Source organism: Macaca mulatta, chromosome 7 (genome assembly GCF_049350105.2).
Source record: "Macaca mulatta isolate MMU2019108-1 chromosome 7, T2T-MMU8v2.0, whole genome shotgun sequence".
Taxonomy (NCBI): domain Eukaryota; kingdom Metazoa; phylum Chordata; class Mammalia; order Primates; family Cercopithecidae; genus Macaca; species Macaca mulatta.
In genome coordinates, this window is record NC_133412.1 from 145,653,923 (window position 1) to 145,676,490 (window position 22,568).

Consider the following 22,568-nt stretch of genomic DNA (forward strand, 5'->3'; position numbering starts at 1 on the left):
GCTCACACCTGTAATACCAGCACTTTGGGAGGCTGAGACGGGTGGTCACGAGGTCAGGAGATCAAGACCATCCTGGCTAACACAGTGAAACCCTGTCTCTATTAAAAATACAAAAAAATTAGCCAGATGTGGTGGTATGCGCCTGTAGTCCCAGCCACTCGGGAGGCTGAGGCAGGAGAATTGCTCGAACCCAGGGGATGGAGGTTGCAGCGAGCCGCGATTACGCCACTGCACTCCAGCCTGGGCGACAGAGTGAGACTCCATCTCAAAAAAGAAAAAGAAAAAAAAAACAAAACAAAACTGGATGCCCTCTGGAGCCTTGCTGTCTAGATTTGATTCTGGACTTCATGACTTCCTGGCTGTGTGTCCTTAGGCAGACTATCGTGAGGCCTTACTTTCCCTATCTGGAAAATGGGAATAATACTAGTACATTTTTCACAGAGTAGTTGTGAGGACTCAGTGAGTTAACAGATTTCAAATGCTTGAGACAGTGTCTAGCACACAGTAAGCACCGTACATGGTTGGTAATAAATGCATGTAACATTCTGCTTCTGACAAGAGAATATGCTTTATTCTGGATGTGTCAATACATTTCTGACCAGTTGTACATCACTTGGCTCGAAACAGGACCCTAATTTCTCCCCTGAGGATTGAGGAAGGGATGGGAGGTGGAGGATAATGTGTTCTGATGAAAGATTGGGTCCATGAAGCATCCTGGTTATAGTACTAGTGAAAAAATTACAGAGTCAAAAGGTGGGTCCATAATTGCTAGGAACAGTCCAGGGAGCTTAATCAATGGCATGGTAGACAGCAGCCGTTTGAAGGTAATGCCGGTGATCATCACTTAACATGCCTCCTTAAAGAAACTGTTCACCATTGGTTACTGTTGGTGTACCAAAGTCTGCATTTGAAATTTGTGCAGCTTTTGTAGAATCTGCCCCTTAAATATGAGATGTTTCCTTTTGGTGAGTGACTGCAAAACAGATTTGAGTCACTGAAGAGAATATGACACAAGCTTTTCTCTGGTATTGATCTTTTTTAAACCTTCTTCCTTCACCCAAAGCAAAGAGCCCAGCCAACAGCGAGTAAAAAGATGGGGCTTCTCTTTCGATGAGATATTGAAGGACCAGGTGGGGCGGGACCAGTTTCTACGATTCCTGGAGTCCGAATTCAGTTCAGAAAACCTCAGGTAAATCTCTCTAAGTTTGAACTGTGTGCGGAACGTGTGTGAAGAAATTTGCATAATCCGTCTCTCCATCTCTCTTTCTCAATGAAACATTATCAGGGTTCAAATTCAAATGCCAGCTAATCTGGCTGAGGTTGAAATAGAGAAGAACAAATTAAAATATGCAACTCTGTCACCACCATAATAGCACCTACTAACACCAGCATACTTCAGTTCAAGTCTATGTGACCTTTGTTCAACTAATTGGAAATAAGTCTTCAATAATAATTAAATAGTTGAACGGATTTGACAACATCATTCGTTAAGTACAGCCATAGAACCAGGGAGCTTCAGAGTACAGAGGCACCTCAGAGGCTCTCTCCTCAAAACTCCCCAGTCTTGGGGTCCTGAATATCTGAGAAGCTAAACAGCAGAGGGAGGAGTCAGTGGGCTCATTTCAGAATTTCAAAGAGCAAAGTAAATATCACTCGATAACTGGAGATGTAACTGTAGCAGCTAATAAAAACATGTTTTTTTCTTTGAGAATGACTTCTGTCAACTCCAAATAGTGGTTACTCTGATCATCTGATGCCAGTGAGAACACCTGATTGTTCCTATTGGTCTATAATACCTGATGAGGGAAATGTATTAATAATTACTGTTTAATAGGAGAAAAAAATAAGATATTCAAAACCTCAGGTCCTATATGAGAGGAAGAAAAGGGGGTAAATTAAAAGGAAAAGTCTCCTTGATCATGAAAAATTTGGGAACTTGTTTATTTAGACTTTTATGGTATTAGATGAAGAATCAGAAATCTGCAGAAAATGTGACTTATCTGAGACTTACCTAGTGATCTTAGCAAACTGGTGACTTCTTAATGGGTAAGATGGAATCTCTCTCTTTCTTTATTCTTTGTACCAGGTTCTGGTTTATAGAGCAGGGAAACACCCGTCTTCCAGTGCTGTTTTCTTTAACGATGTCTTAATAATGTTTAAATATTGTATTACTTTAAAAACTCACCGTCTCTACTAAAAAATACAAAAACCTAGCTGGGTGAAGTGGTATGCGCCTGTAGTCCCAGCTACTCGGGAGGCTGAGGCAGGAGAATGGCGTAAACCCGGGAGGCGGAGCTTGCAGTGAGCCAAGATCCAGCCACTGCACTACAGCCTGGGCAATAGAGCAAGACTCCATCTAAAAAAAAAAAACCAAAAAAAACCTCAAAGCATGTACTGCGGGCAAAGGACTACCCCTCCAAAGTTAATGTGCAATATCCATGCACTTATTTCAAGTGAGACCATCTCGGTCCCATATGTCAATCAAGTGATATTTATGCTACACCTGTGCTGTATCAAGCCCTGTGAGAGTCTGCTGAGAGACACAAGTCAAGATGTGTGATCTTTGCCTGCAACGACCTTGTAGGTCCTTGAGGAAAAAACACAAGAAATTATTGAATCATTGAATGTCTATAAATGAGTGTAAACTCTAAGAACCATTTTGAAAGCATTTAAAGGAGAAGAATCAAAGCTGAAGTGGTTAAATCATAAGCTGGACTTTGAAGAATGCACAGGATAATAGTAGACAAAGAAGAAGGAGAGAGAATATTCCAAGCTGGAGGACCAAATGAGGAAAGGGGTGGCCGATGGGCCTCTCCCACTCCATAAGGTCCTGGGAGGACAGGTAGATGCCGACTAGCTGTACAGAGCGTGCTGTTCTAGGCATCCACGTGTCTGTTATAAACCAGATAAGGCTAAGTATCTTATTTTGGGTTATTATACAAGAGCCTTTCCTTATGCTGAGGCATGATTCCAAACACATCTCAGAGCTTCACTTCAATGCCTAATGAAGTATTTGTAACATAAGGTTTGATTTCCAATACTCTTCACTAGGGTGGTGCTCAGACTAGCCTCCCGGGTATAGGAAGGAAAGCTCTCTGTGGCCAGCTTGATGGACCCAGGTGGCCTCTGTGTAGCCAGCTCAGTCCCAGTTTCCACCCCCTCCATGATCCCTATGAGCCACCCCTGGGAGTCCTTCTCATCTCCCTTTCTTACCTGTTCCCCTTGGGTCTGCAAGATGGAGTGGTATAGAGGCTCCCTTTACCTAACTACCTCTAAGCCCACAAGTAGCCTCAGCACCCTCTGCTGCATGCACTATTGCAGAGAGCTTGAAGAATGAACCAGAGTTTGGTCATTGTGAGGGTCCCAGGAGCATCCACTGGCTCAGCTGCCACCTTGCCTGGTCAGAGCATTCATTCCGGAAAGCCCTGCATGTAGCCAGAACCACATATCAGTTCAGACTCGTTTCACAAATTATGCATCACACTTAAAACCCAGAGTGCACCAAGGAGTGTGTCCCTGGCAGGTGTTCAGTGCTTCTTCCTGCCATCACCTCCTGCGCCTCTGCCAGCTCCTTTCCCCGTGCCAGGAGGGCTACATTTAATCTTGGGTGAAAGCATGCGTGTGAGCATGTGTTCATGTACCAGAGCCTAAGCCACACCCCCAGCATGCAGAAATCCAGACTTCAGAGGGTCACCCCTGCTCCATGACAGGAAAGGGAGTAAGAAAAATAGAATAGCAGGGAGGAAGAGGATAGCCAAGAGCCTCTAAAATCCTCTCTGGATGCCCAAATTCCATTTTTATGATATTCAGCATAACTGGATACATGATGGGTGGGAGAGAAGCTCAGCTGTAAATCACATAACTGTAGGACTCTTCTGTCACCCGTCATGGGGCAGCCTCTTCCCTTTTCCTTTGTGTTCATTCCTTCAGCTGCAGATATCAGCTTGGCACCAACCGTGGCACAGGGCCTGCGGATTCAGAGCTGACTGAATAAATATCAGGGCAGCCAGGCACGGCCGTACAGATGCACCTCCACTGTGGCCCATGCCATGGAGGCCCCTGGGAGTTGTGCAATATGGCACAACTTGAGGATCCTGCCAACCTGCCATGTTGGCCGTGCTGGAGTCGTTCCTTCTCTGCAAGATTGGTGAGGGGCCCAGGCCACTGGCATTGGAGCATGGCAGGAAAAAGCCTGACCAGAACTCACCTGGGTAGATTACAAAGTGCTTCTCCACTTCCTCTGTCCTCCTGTGCTCCCTCTCATCTCTCCAGTGAAAGGGCTGCTTAGATCATAACATTTTTGCACAACCCATGGGGTGCCAGTTAAGTAGCCAAGCAGCTGAATTGGTATCAGAGCTTCAGAATGTGGAATGGAGGAGCCCCGAAGTGTCACCCTGGATCCTTTAAGGAATGATTTCTATGATGATGTAATAGAAGTTGGCGTCCCCTTTGATCAATTTCTTCTGGTTGGGTCTGTGAGATGAGGATGGGGGCGTCATCTCCGTGGACTGGGTGGGGTATGACCAGCAGTGCATTTTGCTGAAGCTGTGAGCTCTCTGTGGCAGGGTCTACCTCTTTTCCTCCTTTTCTGACCCACCCTGAGCTAGGTGCAGGCTCCCTTTGGACCCACAGACAGCTGTTTGCTGAGCGCCTTGGGAATGCACATGGCTTCTGTCCACAAGGCAGGGGCCTCACAGCTCTGATGCAGGGAGCTCCACTCCGTTTCTTGGCCTCATCCTTCTGCCTGCTTTGTGCATTTTCCCAGAATAATGACAGTCTCTCCTTGCCATCTTTTCACCCTCTCTCGCATCTCTCCTACACAAATCTTTGTCCTCCCTGGCTTGACACCCTCTGCTGCATGGCACAGAATGAGTTAAAAATCAAAACCCACAGCAAAGAGTGTCCCCCGTACATTTTTTATGAGCTGTAACATCTCCTGAGAGAAGGCAGTTGTTCTTCTAACCTGCAGATTGATGATCCGAGTTCCACACAGTGTCGGCTGAAGGGAGAAGCAATTAAAAGAGAACACAGTGGGGTGCCAGGTTCGTCTAGAGAGCTCTCGTCTCTGGCAGTTGCCCTGAGTCCTAGGAAGACCTCAGAAGGTTCACTAGGCCCAGCAGGATCCACCACTTACCAAACCCATGATTAATAGGAACAGAGGTGACTTCCACGACACCACAACCATCTGCAGTGTTTCAGCCACTGCCCAGTGAACAGAACTCAGCTTCAGTGGTGCTGGGGGTGGTTACTTACTTATGTAGGCACCCGGGAATTTCAGCCCTGCCAGGAACTAAACCAAGTTTAAGCCCTGCTTCCTACATCTCCGGTTGACCAGCAGAGGGCATAGAAACACTTTCTTCTCTCCTGGAGTTTGCTTTTTCTCTGGGAACGAACCAAAAGCTGTATTTTCTAACCCATGAAAATTCTAGTTTATGAAAAGTTAACTGGTGACTAAGGAACTGCCCAGACCTCCTGGTAGGATGGAGAATGATCAAGGGCCAAATGGTTTGTCTTACCCAGCCAGCCTTGAGAAAATCCTCTTCTTTGAAAGCCTCTAAGGAGAAAGGAGGCTCTCACTGGGGCAGCCCCTAGATGGTCCTCCAGTCCTGTTCTCCACGGCTTTGCCCCAGTGGTATCTGAGCCCAGGCTGTCTCACTCCAAAAGCTAGTTTCCCCGCCAGCATTTCTAAGTCATGAACACAGATCAAATGCCTGCACAGGGGCTGCCTCCCCACTGCTGCTATGACAATTGGCAGGGACCAGGGACGAGGCAGGACAGGTGGTCTCCCAGATACCAGTCCTTGTGTCCTGCCAGTCACAACGGCCCTTCTGCTGCAAGCCGTGGAGGCTTAGTACAGGATGGGTGGATTTCATGCGGCTACTGGCATTTCACTCCCTGCCACTGCCCTCGAGGAGGAGCGGTACCTGCAGGTTTTTGATAAGAGCAGAAGCTTCCAAAGCCTCAGTGGGCCTCCCATGGACAGCAGATGTGCAGAGAGGAGCTGCTATGGCTCTTTGCAGGGGGAAGTGTGGCCTGGGCAGCCTGGGTTCCGATTTCCCGGCTCAGGCCTGTGGGGCTCGAAGATGGCCAACACTAACCAAAGCCTGTTCTGAATTTCAAATTGACACAAAGGTTCCTTGAAACCAGCGATGGTAAACACATACGGGACATCAGCATGCTGTTGTGACAGCAGTTTTGCTGTTGCCTGAGAGACACAAGGCAGGTCAACTCCAAAGCAGACAGAAGGCAGGGGAGAGTCCACAGTGTGTGCAGGGGAGAAAACTGCTGTCTAAGAAATGTTACCCCATACCCTCCCCCTTCGTCTTCCTCCAGCATGCCTGTTGTTTTCACTTGTACTTAAAAAAATTCTTGGTTTTATGTGACAAAGAAAACTGTTTTATTTTTACATAAAAGTTTATTAAATTTGATTCTGGGACCTGGTGCAATGGCTCACGCCTATCATCCCAGCATTTTGGGAGGCTGAGGCAGGCAGATTACTTGAGGCCGGGAGTTCAAGACCAGACCAGCCAACATGGTGAAACCCCGTCTCCGTTAAAAATGCAAAAATTAGCTGAGCATGGTGACATGCCCCTGTAATCCCAGCTACTCAGGAGGCTGAGACAGGAGAATTGCTTGAACCTGAGAGGCGGAGGTTGCAGTGAGCCAAGATGGAGCCACTGCACTCCAGTTTGGGCGGCAAAGTAAGATCCTGTCTCCCCACCAAAAAAAATGATGCTGAAATTTGTATTTCCATCAGCTCCGGGACCTCTCTGTATCCAGCTGAGTGATGTGCATTTTCATGTGGCCCCCAAACCATCCTGCAAAAAGGACCCTGAGTCCTCAGGAACCGCAGAGAGTGTGCAGAGCTCCCGGGGTCCTCAGGGCCTTCCCAGAGGGGCTCACAGCTCCTCCTCAGTGCTGACAGAGATGACAGAAGGTGACCTCCCATGTGGCATTGATTGAGGGGGCAGGAAATCACCCAGGTGTCATCCATTTGTGTGAGGAGTTGCAGGGGCCGGGGGCATGGGAAGACGCTGACCCAGAAGGTTACTTCCAGCCGGGGATTCAGCCCAGGCGGCCTCCCTGTGTGAACCTGGTTCCCCTGTCTGCCCAGCATGCGGCTGAGGAGCACTCACTGACTTCGTCTCTGGACACTTGACCCCTTCTGGTCCTTGGAAAAACCAGCACTGGCTTCTTCCTTTAGAGCCAGGTTCCCGCATCGTTCACCTACTGGTCAGACGTGGCCTTCCAGGCAGAGAAAGCCTTGTAGGTGCTCTTGTCAGCAGATGGCCGTTTTCACCTGCAAGCCTCCCAGCCACTTCCTTCTTTTCACGGCAGGCCTGAGAGAGTGGACAGAGGGCCCTACGGAACCTAGGGCAGGCAAGGGAGATGGAGGCAAGGGAGATGGAGGAGACCAGTGCCCCAGCTCGAGAGTCAAGGGCCCACCTGAACAATGAGGCAGGGGAACAGCTCCTTTCAAGCCCTTCCTTCCCCACCATCTCTGGACTCGGGATAAAGGAACACGACTACTTTCCTCTCACCCAGAAGCCAGAAGGACCTGAGCACCCAGGACTTGCGGCTGTCAGAGAGCTGCAGAAGGGCAGGGGACGCCAGATGGCAGCAGCAAGAGCTGGGCAGTAGTATCTGCCCAGGCCACCTGCAGAGAGAGGGCTGGAATCCGAGGGATCACGTTGGGCCAGCACTGAGCCTGTGGCCGCCACACTGACCCTTCCTCAGCTCCCCCTCACAGGACCTGAAAGCATTTCTGAGTTAAGTCTGGATAGCAGGTTTTCCAGAGCCGTGCCACATATCCCTCCATCCACTCGGTGCCCATTTCAGAGATGAAGTGAGAGGCACCCGGAAAGGCACACCAAGGCAAAATACGGCATAGACAGGACGAGGGCAGAGCCTGCTTCCTGATCTGATGGAAGCCGTGAAGCCTTCTCTGCCTTACGCTTGGCTCTACAGGGTCACTGAGGGGTCGCTGTAAGGATATCATCAGAATCCTAAATGGCAAAAAATGGCAAATCAGGGGAAGAGTTGGAGCCCAGCATTTGGGGACACACACACAGACACACATACACTCACACACACATACACACACACACAGTCTGCTCGCCTTGCAGAAATGGGGTTGCATTACTCCAGTCTGCCACTGAGTGGCACCTTTGGGCCATGCACTTGGCTCCAAAGACATTTCTCTGAACAGCAACTGAAAAACATGTTTAACCACCGCCCCCGCCACCCCCCTCGCGCGCATGCACACACACACACACACATACACACACACACACAAAACCCAAGTACATCTTACTTTGGATGAAATTTGATGACAGATTGAATGCACTGTCCGCACTTTCCACCATGTCATGGTTCAACTTTGCTTGTCCCTCCCTTTCTGTTGACTAGACTACCTGTGATTCCCACTGCTGTAGGAACCAGCACAGGACCTACTCTCTTACTCACTGATCGGGGAGCTGGCCTGTCCGTTCACAGGGCAAAGGATATGACAACCAGACCTGGATCCTGCTGCAAGGCTGCCTTGGGAACCATCCTCAAGACCCAGTAGCTGTTGTCCAAGCTTTGGCTCTGGCTGCTGCTGCTCTCAGCAGAAAAGCGCTCCCTGCTCCCATGTGGATGCTGAGGGATTAAACAGACGCAAATATGGAAGTGAGCAGATTTTTCTCTCTTTCCCTCTGCAGAAGGAGAACCATTCTGCAGAGAAATTTTCATGGTATGCCTCTTCAGCATTGTTCCAGATGCGCCCATCTTCACTCTGAAACCCACGTATTGAGCGCCTACTATTTGCCAAGCACCATGCTGAGCACTGATGTGCACTGGCTCAGTTTCTCCATCTATAATAGGAATGGCTGGTTTATTCTTACACAGATAGTCTTTATGATTCCAGGATCCTGCCTCTTCTGTGATCTTTCCTCCATGTTGATGCCATCAGTTGATCCCAACTAGATTTGACAAAGGGACTCACACTGTCTGCATGGTGGCATGTATGTAGCACAGGTATTCTCAACCAGGAGTGAGTTCATCTCCCAGGGGACATGGGGCAATGTTTTGAAACATTTTTAGTTGTCAAAACTTGGGAAGGGGGGTTGCTATTGGCATCTAGTGGGTAGAGGCCAAGGTTGCTGCTAAACATCGTACATTACACAGAATAGCCTCAACAACAAAGAATTATCCAGCCTGAAGTGGCAATAGTGCTGAGGTTGAGAAATCTTCACGTAGAGGGAGAGAAATCTCGTTTTGATAACGAGAAGCACATTGATCTTTTAATATGCAATTCTTTTCTGTTCTGCACAATAGGAACACCTTTGATATTTTCAGCAATCTCCATGGTCTTTGCAGCCCCACACAGTGGCATCAGGGGAGGCTGAGAGATGCAGCAGAATGGATTTCATGGGACATCAGCTCTGGGGCCATCTCCAGCAACATCCCGATGCTGAGCCCTCTGGAACTGACTGTGTTTCTGCTCCCACTTCAGGTTCTGGCTGGCTGTCCAAGATCTTAAGAAACAACCCCTACAGGATGTGGCCAAGAGGGTAGAAGAAATCTGGCAAGAGTTTCTGGCTCCAGGGGCTCCAAGTGCAATCAACCTGGATTCTCACAGCTATGAGATTACCAGTCAAAATGTCAAAGATGGAGGGAGATATACATTTGAAGACGCCCAGGTTTGCTTATCTACTCAAGTGGTTGTCATAAGGTGTTCATTTGTCCACTTCATTGCCTGACCTATTAACATAAGTTCAAGGCATTGTGGGTAGTTAAAATTTCGTATTTGGTTATTTTTAAGTTCATCAGTGGAAATCATTTCAGATAGGTGCACAGCAAAATCCCAGGATCATTTTCCCAGAGGAGTTACGATATTACCTAGAAACCAAAATGTGCAGTTATATGCTTTAGTTGTTCCAGGAAAGCCTCAAAGTGTTTTACAAAATCTGAAGCCTTGTAATAAGTTAGTGGTAGAATCTGGAAACCAGAACACAGCATTGGGGAAGTGGGTGTAGTGAGTTGGCAGGGCCATGAGTCAAACCCACATCTGTCTACCTCTGAAGCCCACACTGATAACCACCTCTCTACACTGCTTCCGCAGTGATCTCCAGCTCTGCAGTGAATAGTTTTTACGCACATCTATATTCCAGGCTCTGCACTATGTGATAAGACACCACAAAGAACAGGCAAAAGCCCGTTCTCAGCGAGGTTACCAGCAAGTGTGGGAGACAGACAAGTAAATGGGCAACTTCAACAGTGCGAAAAGTGCCCCGAATGGGTGAACCCTGGGTTAAAGCAAGCCTGCAGGAGGGACTCCCAACCCTGTAGGACACAATTAGGATGCTCACAGATGCTGATGATGCTGGCTAAAGAAACAGGAACCACCCTAACCAGCAGACTAAATTTTGACGGCTGGAAGGTGCCATTTCTAAAAATAAGCATTGGGTTGGTTTCTTACTTCCTGGCCCCTAATTTCTATTTCCTGTCACCATCCCACACCCAGTGACAGGGCTTAAGATTTTGCTTATCTCCTTGACCCCACTTACGTCTCTCACGTCTAGGGCCCCCGGTAAAGAATTTGGGTAGTTTGCTCTCTTGCAGACATTATTGTCTGATTTAGGAAACTCAGTGTAGCTGCACCAATGCAAATAATGGGGTGAGAACACAGTGTCGCTTATCATCCGGATTTGCCTTGTCATTTGCTCAGAACTTCAAGATGAAAACACCTACCAGCCTCAACACCATAACTATCTTCTTCTCTCCCCTGGTCACGAGCTCCATCGAATGCCTGTGCCAATCATGAAATCATGACTCCTTCATATACCCCTTGCAGCTTGAAAGCAGAATGTTTGAGTCATGAGAGCGCTTTGCTGAGATATTTTTGCTTATGTGTATGTACGTATACTTTGAAGCACCATATTGACATGGTCAGAGAGGAGAGTGACAGGGAAGTTCCATGGGGGTTTCCTGCATGAACGAGCTGAAGCTCAAAGCTCCAATATTTATGAAACACAAGAGGAGTGATACTGGTGAGAACCTTGATGCATCTAGCACAGTGTTACCACTCCAAGCATGACATAGGAGGGATTTATTTTAATTTTCTATTATGAAAACTTTTAAACACTTGGAAAAGTGGAAACAGCAAAACAGCAAACCTTTATAGACCCTCATCCAGCCGTAAAAATCATCAGTACACGTCTGATCTTGCTTTATCTCTAACCCCACCTACTTTTTCACCTGCCACCAAGTTACTTTAAAACAAATCCAAGATATTGCAGCATTTCATCTGTAAACTTAGATATGTATCTTTTACAAAAAGGATCCTTTTGTTTTAACATTGCCACAATATCCTTTATCTCCCTCCCCTTCTCACATCCCCTTGCAATGTATTTGATGAAGGAATTAGATCCTTTGTCCTATAAAGAGTTCCAAGCTCTGGATTTTTCTGATTGCAGCTCTGTGGTACTATTTAGAATGTTCTTCTATCATCTCTCTTTCCTATAAATTAGTTTTTTTAGATATTTAATCAGATTTAGTCTTGATTTTTATGGACAAAACTACTTCATAGATTGTGTGGTGCTCTCCTATCAGAAGGCACATGTCTAGCCACCTCTCTTTTTGCCCTTTTTGCAGATATTGATGTCCATCACTTATATCCATTAGTTAATTAGAGGTTACAAAATGATGACATACTAATTTTATTCTTTCTTCACTTATTAGCTGGAATACTTTCATAAAGAGAAACTTCCCTCCACCACTATGGGATTAACTAGCAGTACAATTCACATAAGAAAAGCAGGATAAATGTTTGATTCTCTCCCTTCGTTTTCCAGTTTTCAAAATGAGTGGTTTACTGTTATCTTCCTATGGTAAACATTAGGGTCTACTGTTTTGATTTTACTATCTTTGTGAACTCATGGGTTTCAACATATGTGCTAGGTTTTAATCTGTTTGCTTATTATTTTTATTGATGCTTGGATTTTGCCATCTCTGGCCAGTTGGCTCTTTCTGGCACAGCCCTAGTGATCTTTGATGTCATCCAAATAGCAAGGAAGCTAAGATATTCCAGTCTTTGCCCTTACCCAGAATAAGCCATTTCTCCAAGGACCCCTGATTCCTCTTAGTGGCAAATGGTATTTAGAGACTAAAATCTAGGCACTTAAGAGTGTTTCATTGTTCCTAGATAGTTTATCATGTCTAGCCCTTTTCAGTTGACAGAGCTAGGAAATGTGTTTTTGTTTATAATAAAAATACATCATGAGTTCATACTGATACTTTTAATTCAAATTCTGACCTACAGGGGATTTTATTTAACCACTCGTTTCTTACATCTGTGCCTCTTTTCTCTACCCTGAGAATCCTGACTTTCAAGGGCACTGTGGATGATAGCATAATTACTCATTTGCTTTATACTACACAGAACAGCCTCTAAACCACAACGCTAAAAATACAGCAACAGGGTGATTATCGCCTGGTTCTTTAATTGTTGCATACTATTCCGTTGTGTGGAGGCACCATAGTTTAGTCAACCAGTCCTCTCTTCTTGGACATTTATGTTGTTTCTACTTCAAGAAAGGTTTGATGGAAGAAGTGGGGAAGTCAGCCTAATGAAGGTGAGATATTGACAAGTTTCTCAACATCCAACCTCCATTAGTACAGTGCTCTACCATTTTCCAGGTACTTCTAAATGCATTCTATCTCATTTCCACAGCAATCTGGTGAGGTAGATTAGACATGAGGATATCTTAAGCATCCCATCATCTTCATTATCTGCTAGGATTAGTCTCCCATGAATTCAAATAAAACTCTTCCAAAGCCAATCCCTATTTTTAGCCCAATTTCCTATCACTTCTGAAGTGTATTTCTACCATAAATATACAAAGTGTTCCTTTCTAGCAGAGTGACCTGGACAAGTTACTTAAATTCCCTGAGTCTTCCTTTCTTCATCTGTAGAACAGGGTTGCAGTGGAGCCTGTGCATAGGGGTGGAATGGGGACCAGGTGAAAGGAAGCATGTCAACCACTAACAGTGTCTGGCCTACAGTAAGACAGAGTAAATACTACCATCTTATTTTTCTAATGTCACTAATATTCTCTTTTTAAGCTTTTATGTTTAATGTATTTGGTGAAAATTTTAAAATAATTTTGTGTAACCTTAATGCCCAGAGATAACCCCTATTTTGGTGTATTTTCTTCCTTGATTTGTGTGTGTAGCTATGTGTAAGTTCTGCTCAGGCTGCTACAACAAAGTAGCACAGACTGAGTGGCTTAAACTACAGAAATGTGTTTATCACAGTTCTCAAGACTGAGAAATCCAAAATTAAGGTGTCAGCAGATTTGGCTGCTGGTGAGGGCTCTCTTCCTGGCTTGCAGGTGGCCCCTTCTTGCTGTGTCCTTGCAGCAGGATGTGCACTCTAGTCTCTCTTCCTCTTCTTACAAGAACACTAATCCCATCATAAGGGCCTCTCTCATGACCTCATCTAAACCTAATTACCTCCCAAAAGACCCACCTCCAAGTACCACCACACTGGGATCAGGGCTTCAACAATATGAAATTTAGGAAGACACAACATTCATTCCACAACAGGGTGATTTTGCAAATAATGTGATCCTGTAACCTGCCCTTTACCTAAAACAGGGGTCAGTTAAAAAACTAAATTTTTCCTAAACAGAGCCAGATAGTAGACATTGCAGGCTGTGTGAGTCATGTGGTCTATGTCACAACTATTCGATTCTGCCATACAGAAGCAGCTACAGTGCAACACCATAGCAATGTAAACGACACGAGGACCTATGGCCGTGTTTATTTATGAACCGTGAAATCCAATTTCATATAATTTTTCACAAAATACAATTCTTCTTTTAGTTTTTTTTTCAGCCACTCAAAAACATAAATACTGTTCTTCACTCATGGGATGTAAAGATCTAGATCACAGGTCTGTATCTGCAGATTGGAATCCCAGGCTGTAGTTTCTGACCCTGTGCTAAACAAAATAATTTAGCACCTGTAATGAAAATTATTGAAATGCTTCAAGAAATCCAGAAAGCTACAGGATAGAGGATTGGGCATGATGGATCTTCAGTTTCGGGGAGAGAGTAAGTTAGAGGAGACTTTGTTTTGGTGCAGCCATGGCAACACAGCAATCTGAATTGTGAATGTTTCTATATCAGGATTGAGTGTTGTGGCGCAAAGGTCAGCAGGTGCCTCCTAAACTATTGGGATTACAGGCGTGAGTCACCATGTGACTTTTTTATAATTAATCTACTTTTCAAAAATCTGACTAAAGAGAATACCAGAGAGAAATTTTAAATTTCTCTCATTTAACTTTCTGGAAAATCAAGTCATTTAGGCATCTGTCCCCACCGTCTTCTGTTGTCTAATCCCATGGTTTGTCCCTAGACATCACTCAACACTGCCTTACCTTCCTGGCCAGTGCAGGCTGCCTGCCCCAGCAAAGTAGCCGCAGTTGAGAAGTTCCCAGGTATAAAAAGGAGGTTAAAATCCTTAGCAGCCCATGACCAGCCAGGACTTGCACTCAGATAGATGTCCTCACTTGCTGGCCAAGGTTCTGCTCAGACCACACTGTCTCTGGATTGTTAGTGCTGAGGGCTTGGTGGTTGCACTGAGACCTGGAGAAGTTCTAGTCCCTAGAGAAAGGCCAAGAGTCTAGCAGTTCCTTCTAGAATTATACATTTAAATTATTAAAACTTTCTCTTCTCAGTTTGCCCCTCTGTTAAATGGGGATGTTAACACCTCAACCCATGGGGCTCAGGGTCTCTGGGCAGCTTCCTCAGCTGGTCATGATGGTTCTCATAAACCCCCTGCGGTGGTCATATGCTTTAACGTTAGCGCTCAGTAGCCTGAGTGAAAGTACAGCCAGATTTATGGATGCACCCGAAGCAGGGAGTGGGGTGCAGCCTCTCGCCAAGGGTTTTGTTTCTTATTTGACCACATGCATTGTTAGAGCCAAGTTAATTGCCTGTATTTGCTTCCTGTGGAAATATTTCACAAGACACCCTGTCAGCCTGGGCCCAGCATTTGCACTTGTGTTTTGCTGATCCATTTAGCTTTTCTGAAAATTTGGGCCAAGACCAAATCTTTCATAAAGGTCTGTGGGCTGTGACCATAGCCCTCAGCTGTTTGCTGTGTTGTTCCAATTTCATAGATTTAGCCTTGTGAGAGGAGAAAAAAATATGGACCATGATTATTTTTTTTAAAGGACTCGGTTCTTTATGCTATGGATTGAATTATCTGTTCCCAACCATGGGGCCTCAAAGGACTTACATTGTCACCTACTTGCTATGTGGTCTGAGGCAAGGGCCTTGACCTTTTGTGCCTTAGTTTCCTCATCTGGGTGATGGGGGTGATGTCTTCTCTACAGCCCGCTAAGGATTTTAGAGAAATCAGATGAGGTAATAGCCCTGAAAAATCTTTGAAAAAGTAAAAAGTGCTGTATATTTGTAAGTGTGAACTCACAAAAATTAATGACTTTAGTACTGTGTGGGTCTCATAATTCCAAGATGGATCCAAAAGAAATTCTCTCAAAATATCTGCCCTTAGATGGGAAAAAACGCCAGAAAAGGATATAAAAACGGAATTTTCAGGTCCTGGAGTGCATCCTAAGGAATCTGAGCTTCTCATCCTGAAGACAGTAGCAAGGCATTGAAGGCTCTTACCTGGAAGAGGGTGAATCCCATGGTGATGGGCAGTGTAGGCTGGAGCCAGGAGAGAGATCCGAATCCTGGGGCATGTCATTTAAAGTTCTGCTGGCAGTTGTTGGTGGAGAGAATTAAACCACAGGAAGTATTGAGAACCTTCAGCTGCCTTGTAGGGCATTTGCCTCTTTCCAAAGCCTTCACAGGCTCTAGAAGAGGTAGGAATCAGCTGCCAGCACAGTGGCTGCTTGGTTTCCCTTTAACAAGTCTCAGAGTACCAAGGATGTTCCAAGGACGATGTCCCTGGATCCATTCAATCATGTATCCATCTGCCCATCCACCCATGTCGTGAACATCCATTCTCCCATTCAAGTTGGGAGACCCTGACCTGTGCGGCCTGATGTTCTGTGCAGAGGGAAATAACGTGGGAAATAGGAGGCCCAGATGGCTTTTTTCACCATCAGGCAGAGCTTATCTAAAAGCACATCATTCATTACAAACAAAACCAACCAGACCTAAGAAAGCACTTCATTGAGATAGGATTAGATTGGAAATCTGTCCTTTAAGTGGACTGATAGTGGAGTAGGATGAGCCAGCCCAGCCCCATTGGCTTTGGTCCTTGCAGTTCCCCACCTCACCTTCCTATTTGTCCCAACCCCACTGCTTTTCTGACCTGTGGTACCTGCTGAGATACCCCACCCTGCCCTGTACCTGGAGTGTCTGGGTCTTCCAGACCTCTGGATTTGAAAGTTCTTTCATGGGAGCAGAAATTCGATCTTCTTTACCTTTTATAAGTTCCTACATCACAAAGGTAATGCTGAATGCTGAATGTCAGCTAAATGCTGACAATTCATTCCAGAATTACAACCTTTTCAGCTGTGCCTATCATCAATGAAGGGACAATTTGTCTCTTAGCTTTCAACTTTGGAGAGACAACCTTGGGGAGTACACCTAGTAGGTAGTCAAGAAAGGCAGGTTAAATTAAATTCCTACAATGTGCCAATTCAGCAAAACTTAGAAAACCCACTAAGTGTCAGATGTTCTAGGCGCTGTGAATATACAAATGCATAGGTGGGTTCCTTTCCTTAAGTGGCCCTTGGTCTGACTTACCACAGCTCTACTTGGCCATGATGAACTCACAAAAGGATCAAAGAGCATGCTCAAGGCCAGAATGAGGTCTGGGTGATAAAAGACCTGAGAAAGATACCGTCAAGTCCACACCCACCATGAGCAGACAAGAAGTCTCTAGCAAAGAGTTTATATTATTACCTAAGTGTAGACGTTTAAATGCAACTTGATTAAGGAATGCAAGGTTTCTACCATTTGCTTTATTTAAAAGCCAAAGCCCAGTGGAGTATGATTTCAGGTTTGCCCAGATTACTCAGAAGGAGAAGTCTTCCCAGCTGTTCATCTTTGCTCCAGTGGTGGAGGTGGTGGCATTGCGTGCCAGTATCACAAGACCACACCAAGTTTCCTGGTATTAATCCTCTATTGGAGGCCATTTCCTGTTAGACTCTCATGCCAGACATATTTTAATAAGGAATTCTGTGACACTGCTTGCTCCAAGAGTTGCTCATTTTATCCTGTGGGTGGTTTTATTTTTGGGAGATGAACAGCAGAGGGAGGGATGCATTTTGCAAAGAATAAATCAGTCGTTTGTGATCAGTTCTGTTTATTACCACACAGACTAGTAGTTCCTGACAGCTACTGAGAGAAGACATCAAAGAGTTCAATTCCAAAATTTCTTGGTTGCTACTTCTGAGCCTAGGTTCCTTACACCAAACCCCATGACCTCCTTGAGGAGGAAAAGGAAAACAGTTTTCTAAGTTAATATCCCTGGCATTTGGATAGGTGAAAGACAATATGCAAAGCTGTCTTTGAAGCTACCCTTATCTAAGAATAGGGATTGAACAGCATGAAAATACTGTGCCCTTTGGCTAGTTAAATTAAATCTGTTTTTATAGATGCTTTGCAGAGTAAAAGCAAATGATCATTTACTCTCACATCCTCTTATGACCTGGAATGATGCCTTATGTGGAAACAAGGGGCTCCCATGTCCTACTTAGGAGGCTAAGGAAATCCAAAGGGGGTGCTTCTCATTTTAGATCCACATGGTCCCAGGTTGTTCATCCAAAGATGCATCCAGAAGGAGCAACAGCTTCCTATCTTTCACTTATGTGGATGTCCGTATTGCAGTATCTTTTCTGTTGCCTCTTCTATGTTTGTTAAGCAGATACGGATTTGTGATCCACTTCAAGTCCTCACCGCCATGCTGTCCTGCAAGAACCATGCTGAAGAAAAGCTCATTTTCCCTAGGCTTCAGCTAACCATGCCTAAGGTCTGAGGACATTTGGTCAAACATATTCAAATATCTTGAAAGGTGAGGCTCGAGGATACAGACTTATGACTTCCAAAGGGCCCATCAGCCCTCAACACTTTACCAGGTTGGCACCTTGCTTCCAAAGATGTTCACAGCTCCCTTCAAGTATAGATGGCAAGTTGTGCATGGACTGCCTGTTAAGTGAGAAACCAGAGCCTGGGCCATCCCTTGTGTCTTGGCCATTACCATTGCTCACAGCAGTGATAGTGAATGGTACCCAAAAGGGAATCGTAAGCAGTGGTCATACCTACTAGATGACTCAGATTTAGGACTCAAGAGGAGGCTCCTAACTTTCCTGCACCCACACATGGAGGGACTTTATCTCAGCCAACCAGTACTGACTCCCCTTTGGATCCAAGTGAAGGACAATGAAAAGCAGCACATCAATGTGAGAAGAGCATGAGCTTGGGGGTCACACAGCTCTGGGTTCAAATTCTGGCTCCATACTTACCTTGGGTAAGCCACCTGACCTGTTAGAGTTTCATTTGTAAAATGGGGGTGTTTAAACCTAAACACTGCTTCAGAGCAAACATCACCAACAACTAAAATAGTACAGCTAGACTCTGCTCCCAAATCCTCTTTGCTTCTTTCTCCAGAATCTCTCTCATCCCACAAATCATCCCTTGCAAGGACAGTCACAGCATGAAATTATTATTGCCACTTGACATGTATAATCATTTTTGTAGTGCTTCCACTTCTACTTCCACATTTAATTGTGTGATTGACAGGACTAGAAAGGTGAGCCTTTGGCTACCAGTCCAGTTCCTTCTCCATCACCCCACACAGCAACACCACATTCTGTCCACACAGCCTCATTTTCCTTCAAGAGACTACATGGGACCCAAAAGCTCCCAAAGTCTGGATGTGATTCTAGGCAGCTTAGGTATGGAGGGCAGAAATGAGGCACACACACCTGTGAAAAGAAAAATAGGATACTTGAAAATCACAAGAAGAGCTCTTGGCCACTGTGCAATGCTCCAGCCGAGTGGTTCTCCACTCCAGGAGGACGTTCTGAAGCTGGGAAATGAGATCTGTGCTGTCTTAGGAGCCCACAGCAAAGGAGAGGACATAAGGGTCTTCTTGAGGAGTTCAGCTGCGTGCTTGCAGCCCAGGGCCCCAGTCATTTGTCTGATTACCTTCCCCACCTCTTGAGAGAGTCACTGTGTTTTGTCAAAAAGAAAGGAGATTTCCAAATGAGGACTCTCATAGCAAAATATTGATTTTCAGCAGGTGTGGTTTTGAGACAGTTTGTACTGCATGCTCTCTCCAGCTCTCACTGTGCCTCGGACTCTATTGATTCTAGTTGGTTTTGATCCTGCTTTAGCATCCCAGGCAAGCAGAGGTCCCCTGGCCCAAGAAGAGAAAATGAAGGTGGAGTGGCTCATCGGGGTAACATCCCTGCACTACAGCCGTCAACCACTCCAGGGATATGATGCCTCCCACTGCTGAGGACTCTAGCTAAGACACCAGTGCGATTTAGAGCCCTGAAGCATTGGTTTATCATCATATAGAGAACCACCCTCATCCTCTTTGGAGGAGGTGCCTCTCCACTGCATCCCAAGATGGGAGTGACCTCTGGTAGTTCTGCTTATTCATAGTCAACTCGGTCATCTCTGTTGCATAAAGAGAGAGAGAGAGAGGGCAAGAAAGAGACTAAGAGGGAGGGAGAGATGAAGGAAGTGGGAAGGGAAGGAAGAAGATAAGGCAAGACAAAATAAAACAAGACAAGACAAAGCAAGAAAGAGAGAGAGCACGCGAGCAAGTGAGCGCGCTTTTTCTCCATCCCCTTAGGAATTTACTCTCAGCAGGGGCTTGGCTTGGCTGGTTTTGCCAGTGGCTCCCTTGCACTTTGCAGATTCTGAATATACATTTCCCTTAAGACTGGTTGTCTGCAGAATAGGGGAAACAAATCAGCACCCCCATAAATCAGCAGAGGTCACTGCCAAGAGCTTTGTACACTTGCTGTCCCTGGCAGAGATAAACTCATTGCATTTGGGAAATGGCCAAAGACCCTGAGTCCAATCTTAATTCTCATTCCCAGAAAAATCTCAGTTCTCCGTTCACCCACTCCCTGTTTACTGTCTTTGTGTTTCCTAGACAAAGCTGGCAAGGAGGAAAGAACACAGTTCCATAACTGGATCATCAAAGGCTGCATTTTGTTGCTTGGGGGAGGAGTTGCAGGGCAGGAAAGAGTCACAGATCCCTAGGCTGTGGAAAAGAGAGGCCCAGGCCAGAGGGAGGCTGAAGCTATGAGGTCTGTACAGGGTGTGAGAGATCCGCAGAGGTTCTCAGATTCTGTTTTTCTCAGACCGGCACCTTGGAGCTGCTATTATTGCTGTGGTTGGTTGCTCCCTTGAAGGGTGGTTGAGGCTGTTATAATGGTGGGCAAGGGCTAGCAATGGGTTTGGCACGGTAAGACCACCTCACAGGATTCATCCTCCAATAGGTTGTGTTCTTATCCTCATGTTTCCCCCCACATCCTCACCTTGGTATCTGGCTTTGGAGTTGGCCATATGCCATGGAGAAGATGGGAGTGGTGCCTAAACTGCTCCTCTGACCACATGGGCCTCCTGAGAATGGACCACCTCTCTCTGCTGCCCTTTCCTCCTTGCCCCTTGATTGTCTTTCTCCTCTGATAGATCAGACTGTGAAGCTGCAATACCAGACCCTCCCTCCCGGCAATTCCCACAGAATTAGGAGACATAATTCTGTCTGTCTACTCAGATCTTTCCACTTTGATGAGAATCTTTCTGGTTAGTAGGCCACCATTCCCCACTTGTAGCAGGATATGTCATCCCCGGGTACACCCATTCATACCCTGTGCCTGTACTTCATCTCTGCAGCCCTTAGCAGAATTGGCTAAATGCATCTCTGTGCAAAGTCTATCTTGCCTAGTTGGATCTATGCTTTATGACATTGGGGACCTATTTGTCTTATTCAGGCTGTTATCTCAGTGTCTGACACAGTGTCCTGGCACCTAGTAAATGCTCAATAACTATTTGCTGAATATTATTTTGATTCAATGTTTAGGCATCTGCTTTATCCTGCTCTATTTTGATTGGCAAGTTCTTTCTCTTCATGAACCAGGCTTTTCCTTCCTACAGTGAGTCTATAGGAATTAGCTGGATCAGAGGGGAAATTTGTTGCTGAGCCAGAAGAGCTGGCTAGGAGAGGCTTCCTCACTGCTCATGGGGCAGCAGAGGGGTATTGTGAGATATTGATTGGGGATTTCAATTCCTTTGAGAAGTCAGAACAAGAAGCAGGGAATTGTTGTTTTGGAGAAGGGTCTGGAGAGGGTCCAGGCACTATGATAGGCTTTTCCAGATGACTCAGGAGCCACCTGGCTCTGTCAGCCAGAAAGAAGCGATGCCTGATACAAGGAGGCAATGTGTCATTTTTACTCTGGACTGACATTTGTACCTAAGCTTTAAATGTTAGAATAATTTGGCCGGGTGTGGTGGCTCATGGCTGTAATCCCAGCACTTTGGGAGGCCGAGGCAGGTGAATCACTTGAGGCCAGAGGCTTGAGACCAGCCTGGCCAACGTGGTGAAACACTGTCTCTACTAAAAAATATATTAAAATTAGCCAGGCATGGTGGTTCATGCTTGTAATCCCAGCTACTTGGGAGGCTTAGGCAGGAGAATTGCTTGAACCCGTGAGGTGAAGGTTGCCATGAGTCAAGATCACACCACTGCACTCCAGCCTGGGCAAGACTCCATCTCAAAAAAAAAAAAAAAAAAAAAAAAACAGAACAATTTGAAGAGATGATAAATGAAAGCAAAGACCAATGATACCCCTCAGCCTGGGCTCCGAGACCATTAGGGATGGCTGAGCCAAGATACTCATGCTCCTCTGAGCTGAGTGTAATCCTCATTCTCCTTCTGTGCAGAGAGCAGGAATTTGATGCGGTCATAAACCCAAACAAGTATGGAGCCAGTAAACTCGCTGAACATTAAATTCCAACAGACATTTCAGTGAACATGTATATTCGACTAACATCTGACCCTGTGCTAGACACTATGCATCTGTAAAAGATAAACACATACTGTTCCTCAAGGCACTTAAGAGTGAGCTGGATTTTTGACTAAAATTTTCAGAAAAACACTGAGTGAAGTATGTTCACACTAAGTTTGTTAAATCAGAATACGTCTGAACTATCCAAGTAGTATCAGAACCAGGCCACTATTTGAGGCCGGGCGTAGTGGCTCACGCCTGTAATCCCAGCACTTTGGGAGGCTCAGATGGGCAGATCACTTAAGGCCAGGAGTTTGAGACCAGCCTGGCCAACATGGTGAAACCCCATCTCTACTAAAAATACAAAAATTAGCTGGGTGTGGTGGTGTGCAACTGTAGTCCCAGCTATTCAGGAGGCTGAGGCACGAGAATCACTTGAACCCGGGAGGCAGAAGTTGCAGTGAACTGAGATCGCACCACTGCCTGAGTGACAGAGCGAGACTTTGTCTCAAAAAAAAAAAAAAAAGAACCAAGCCACTGTTTAATTTCATTTGAGTCCTTCCAGTGGGTTTAT

At 45.7% G+C, this 22,568-nt stretch overlaps 1 protein-coding gene across 13 annotated transcripts in view; it reads left to right on the forward strand.

Annotated features, from left to right (window-relative positions):
* RGS6 (regulator of G protein signaling 6) overlaps positions 1-22,568 on the forward strand; it is a 633,391-nt gene that overhangs the window by 575,487 nt on the left and 35,336 nt on the right. For all 13 annotated transcript variants that reach the window (XM_077937729.1, XM_077937733.1, XM_015144012.3 and 10 more), the window contains 2 exon segments: positions 1,064-1,189; positions 9,497-9,683. In XM_077937729.1, coding sequence (XP_077793855.1) covers positions 1,064-1,189; positions 9,497-9,683 — 313 coding nt within the window.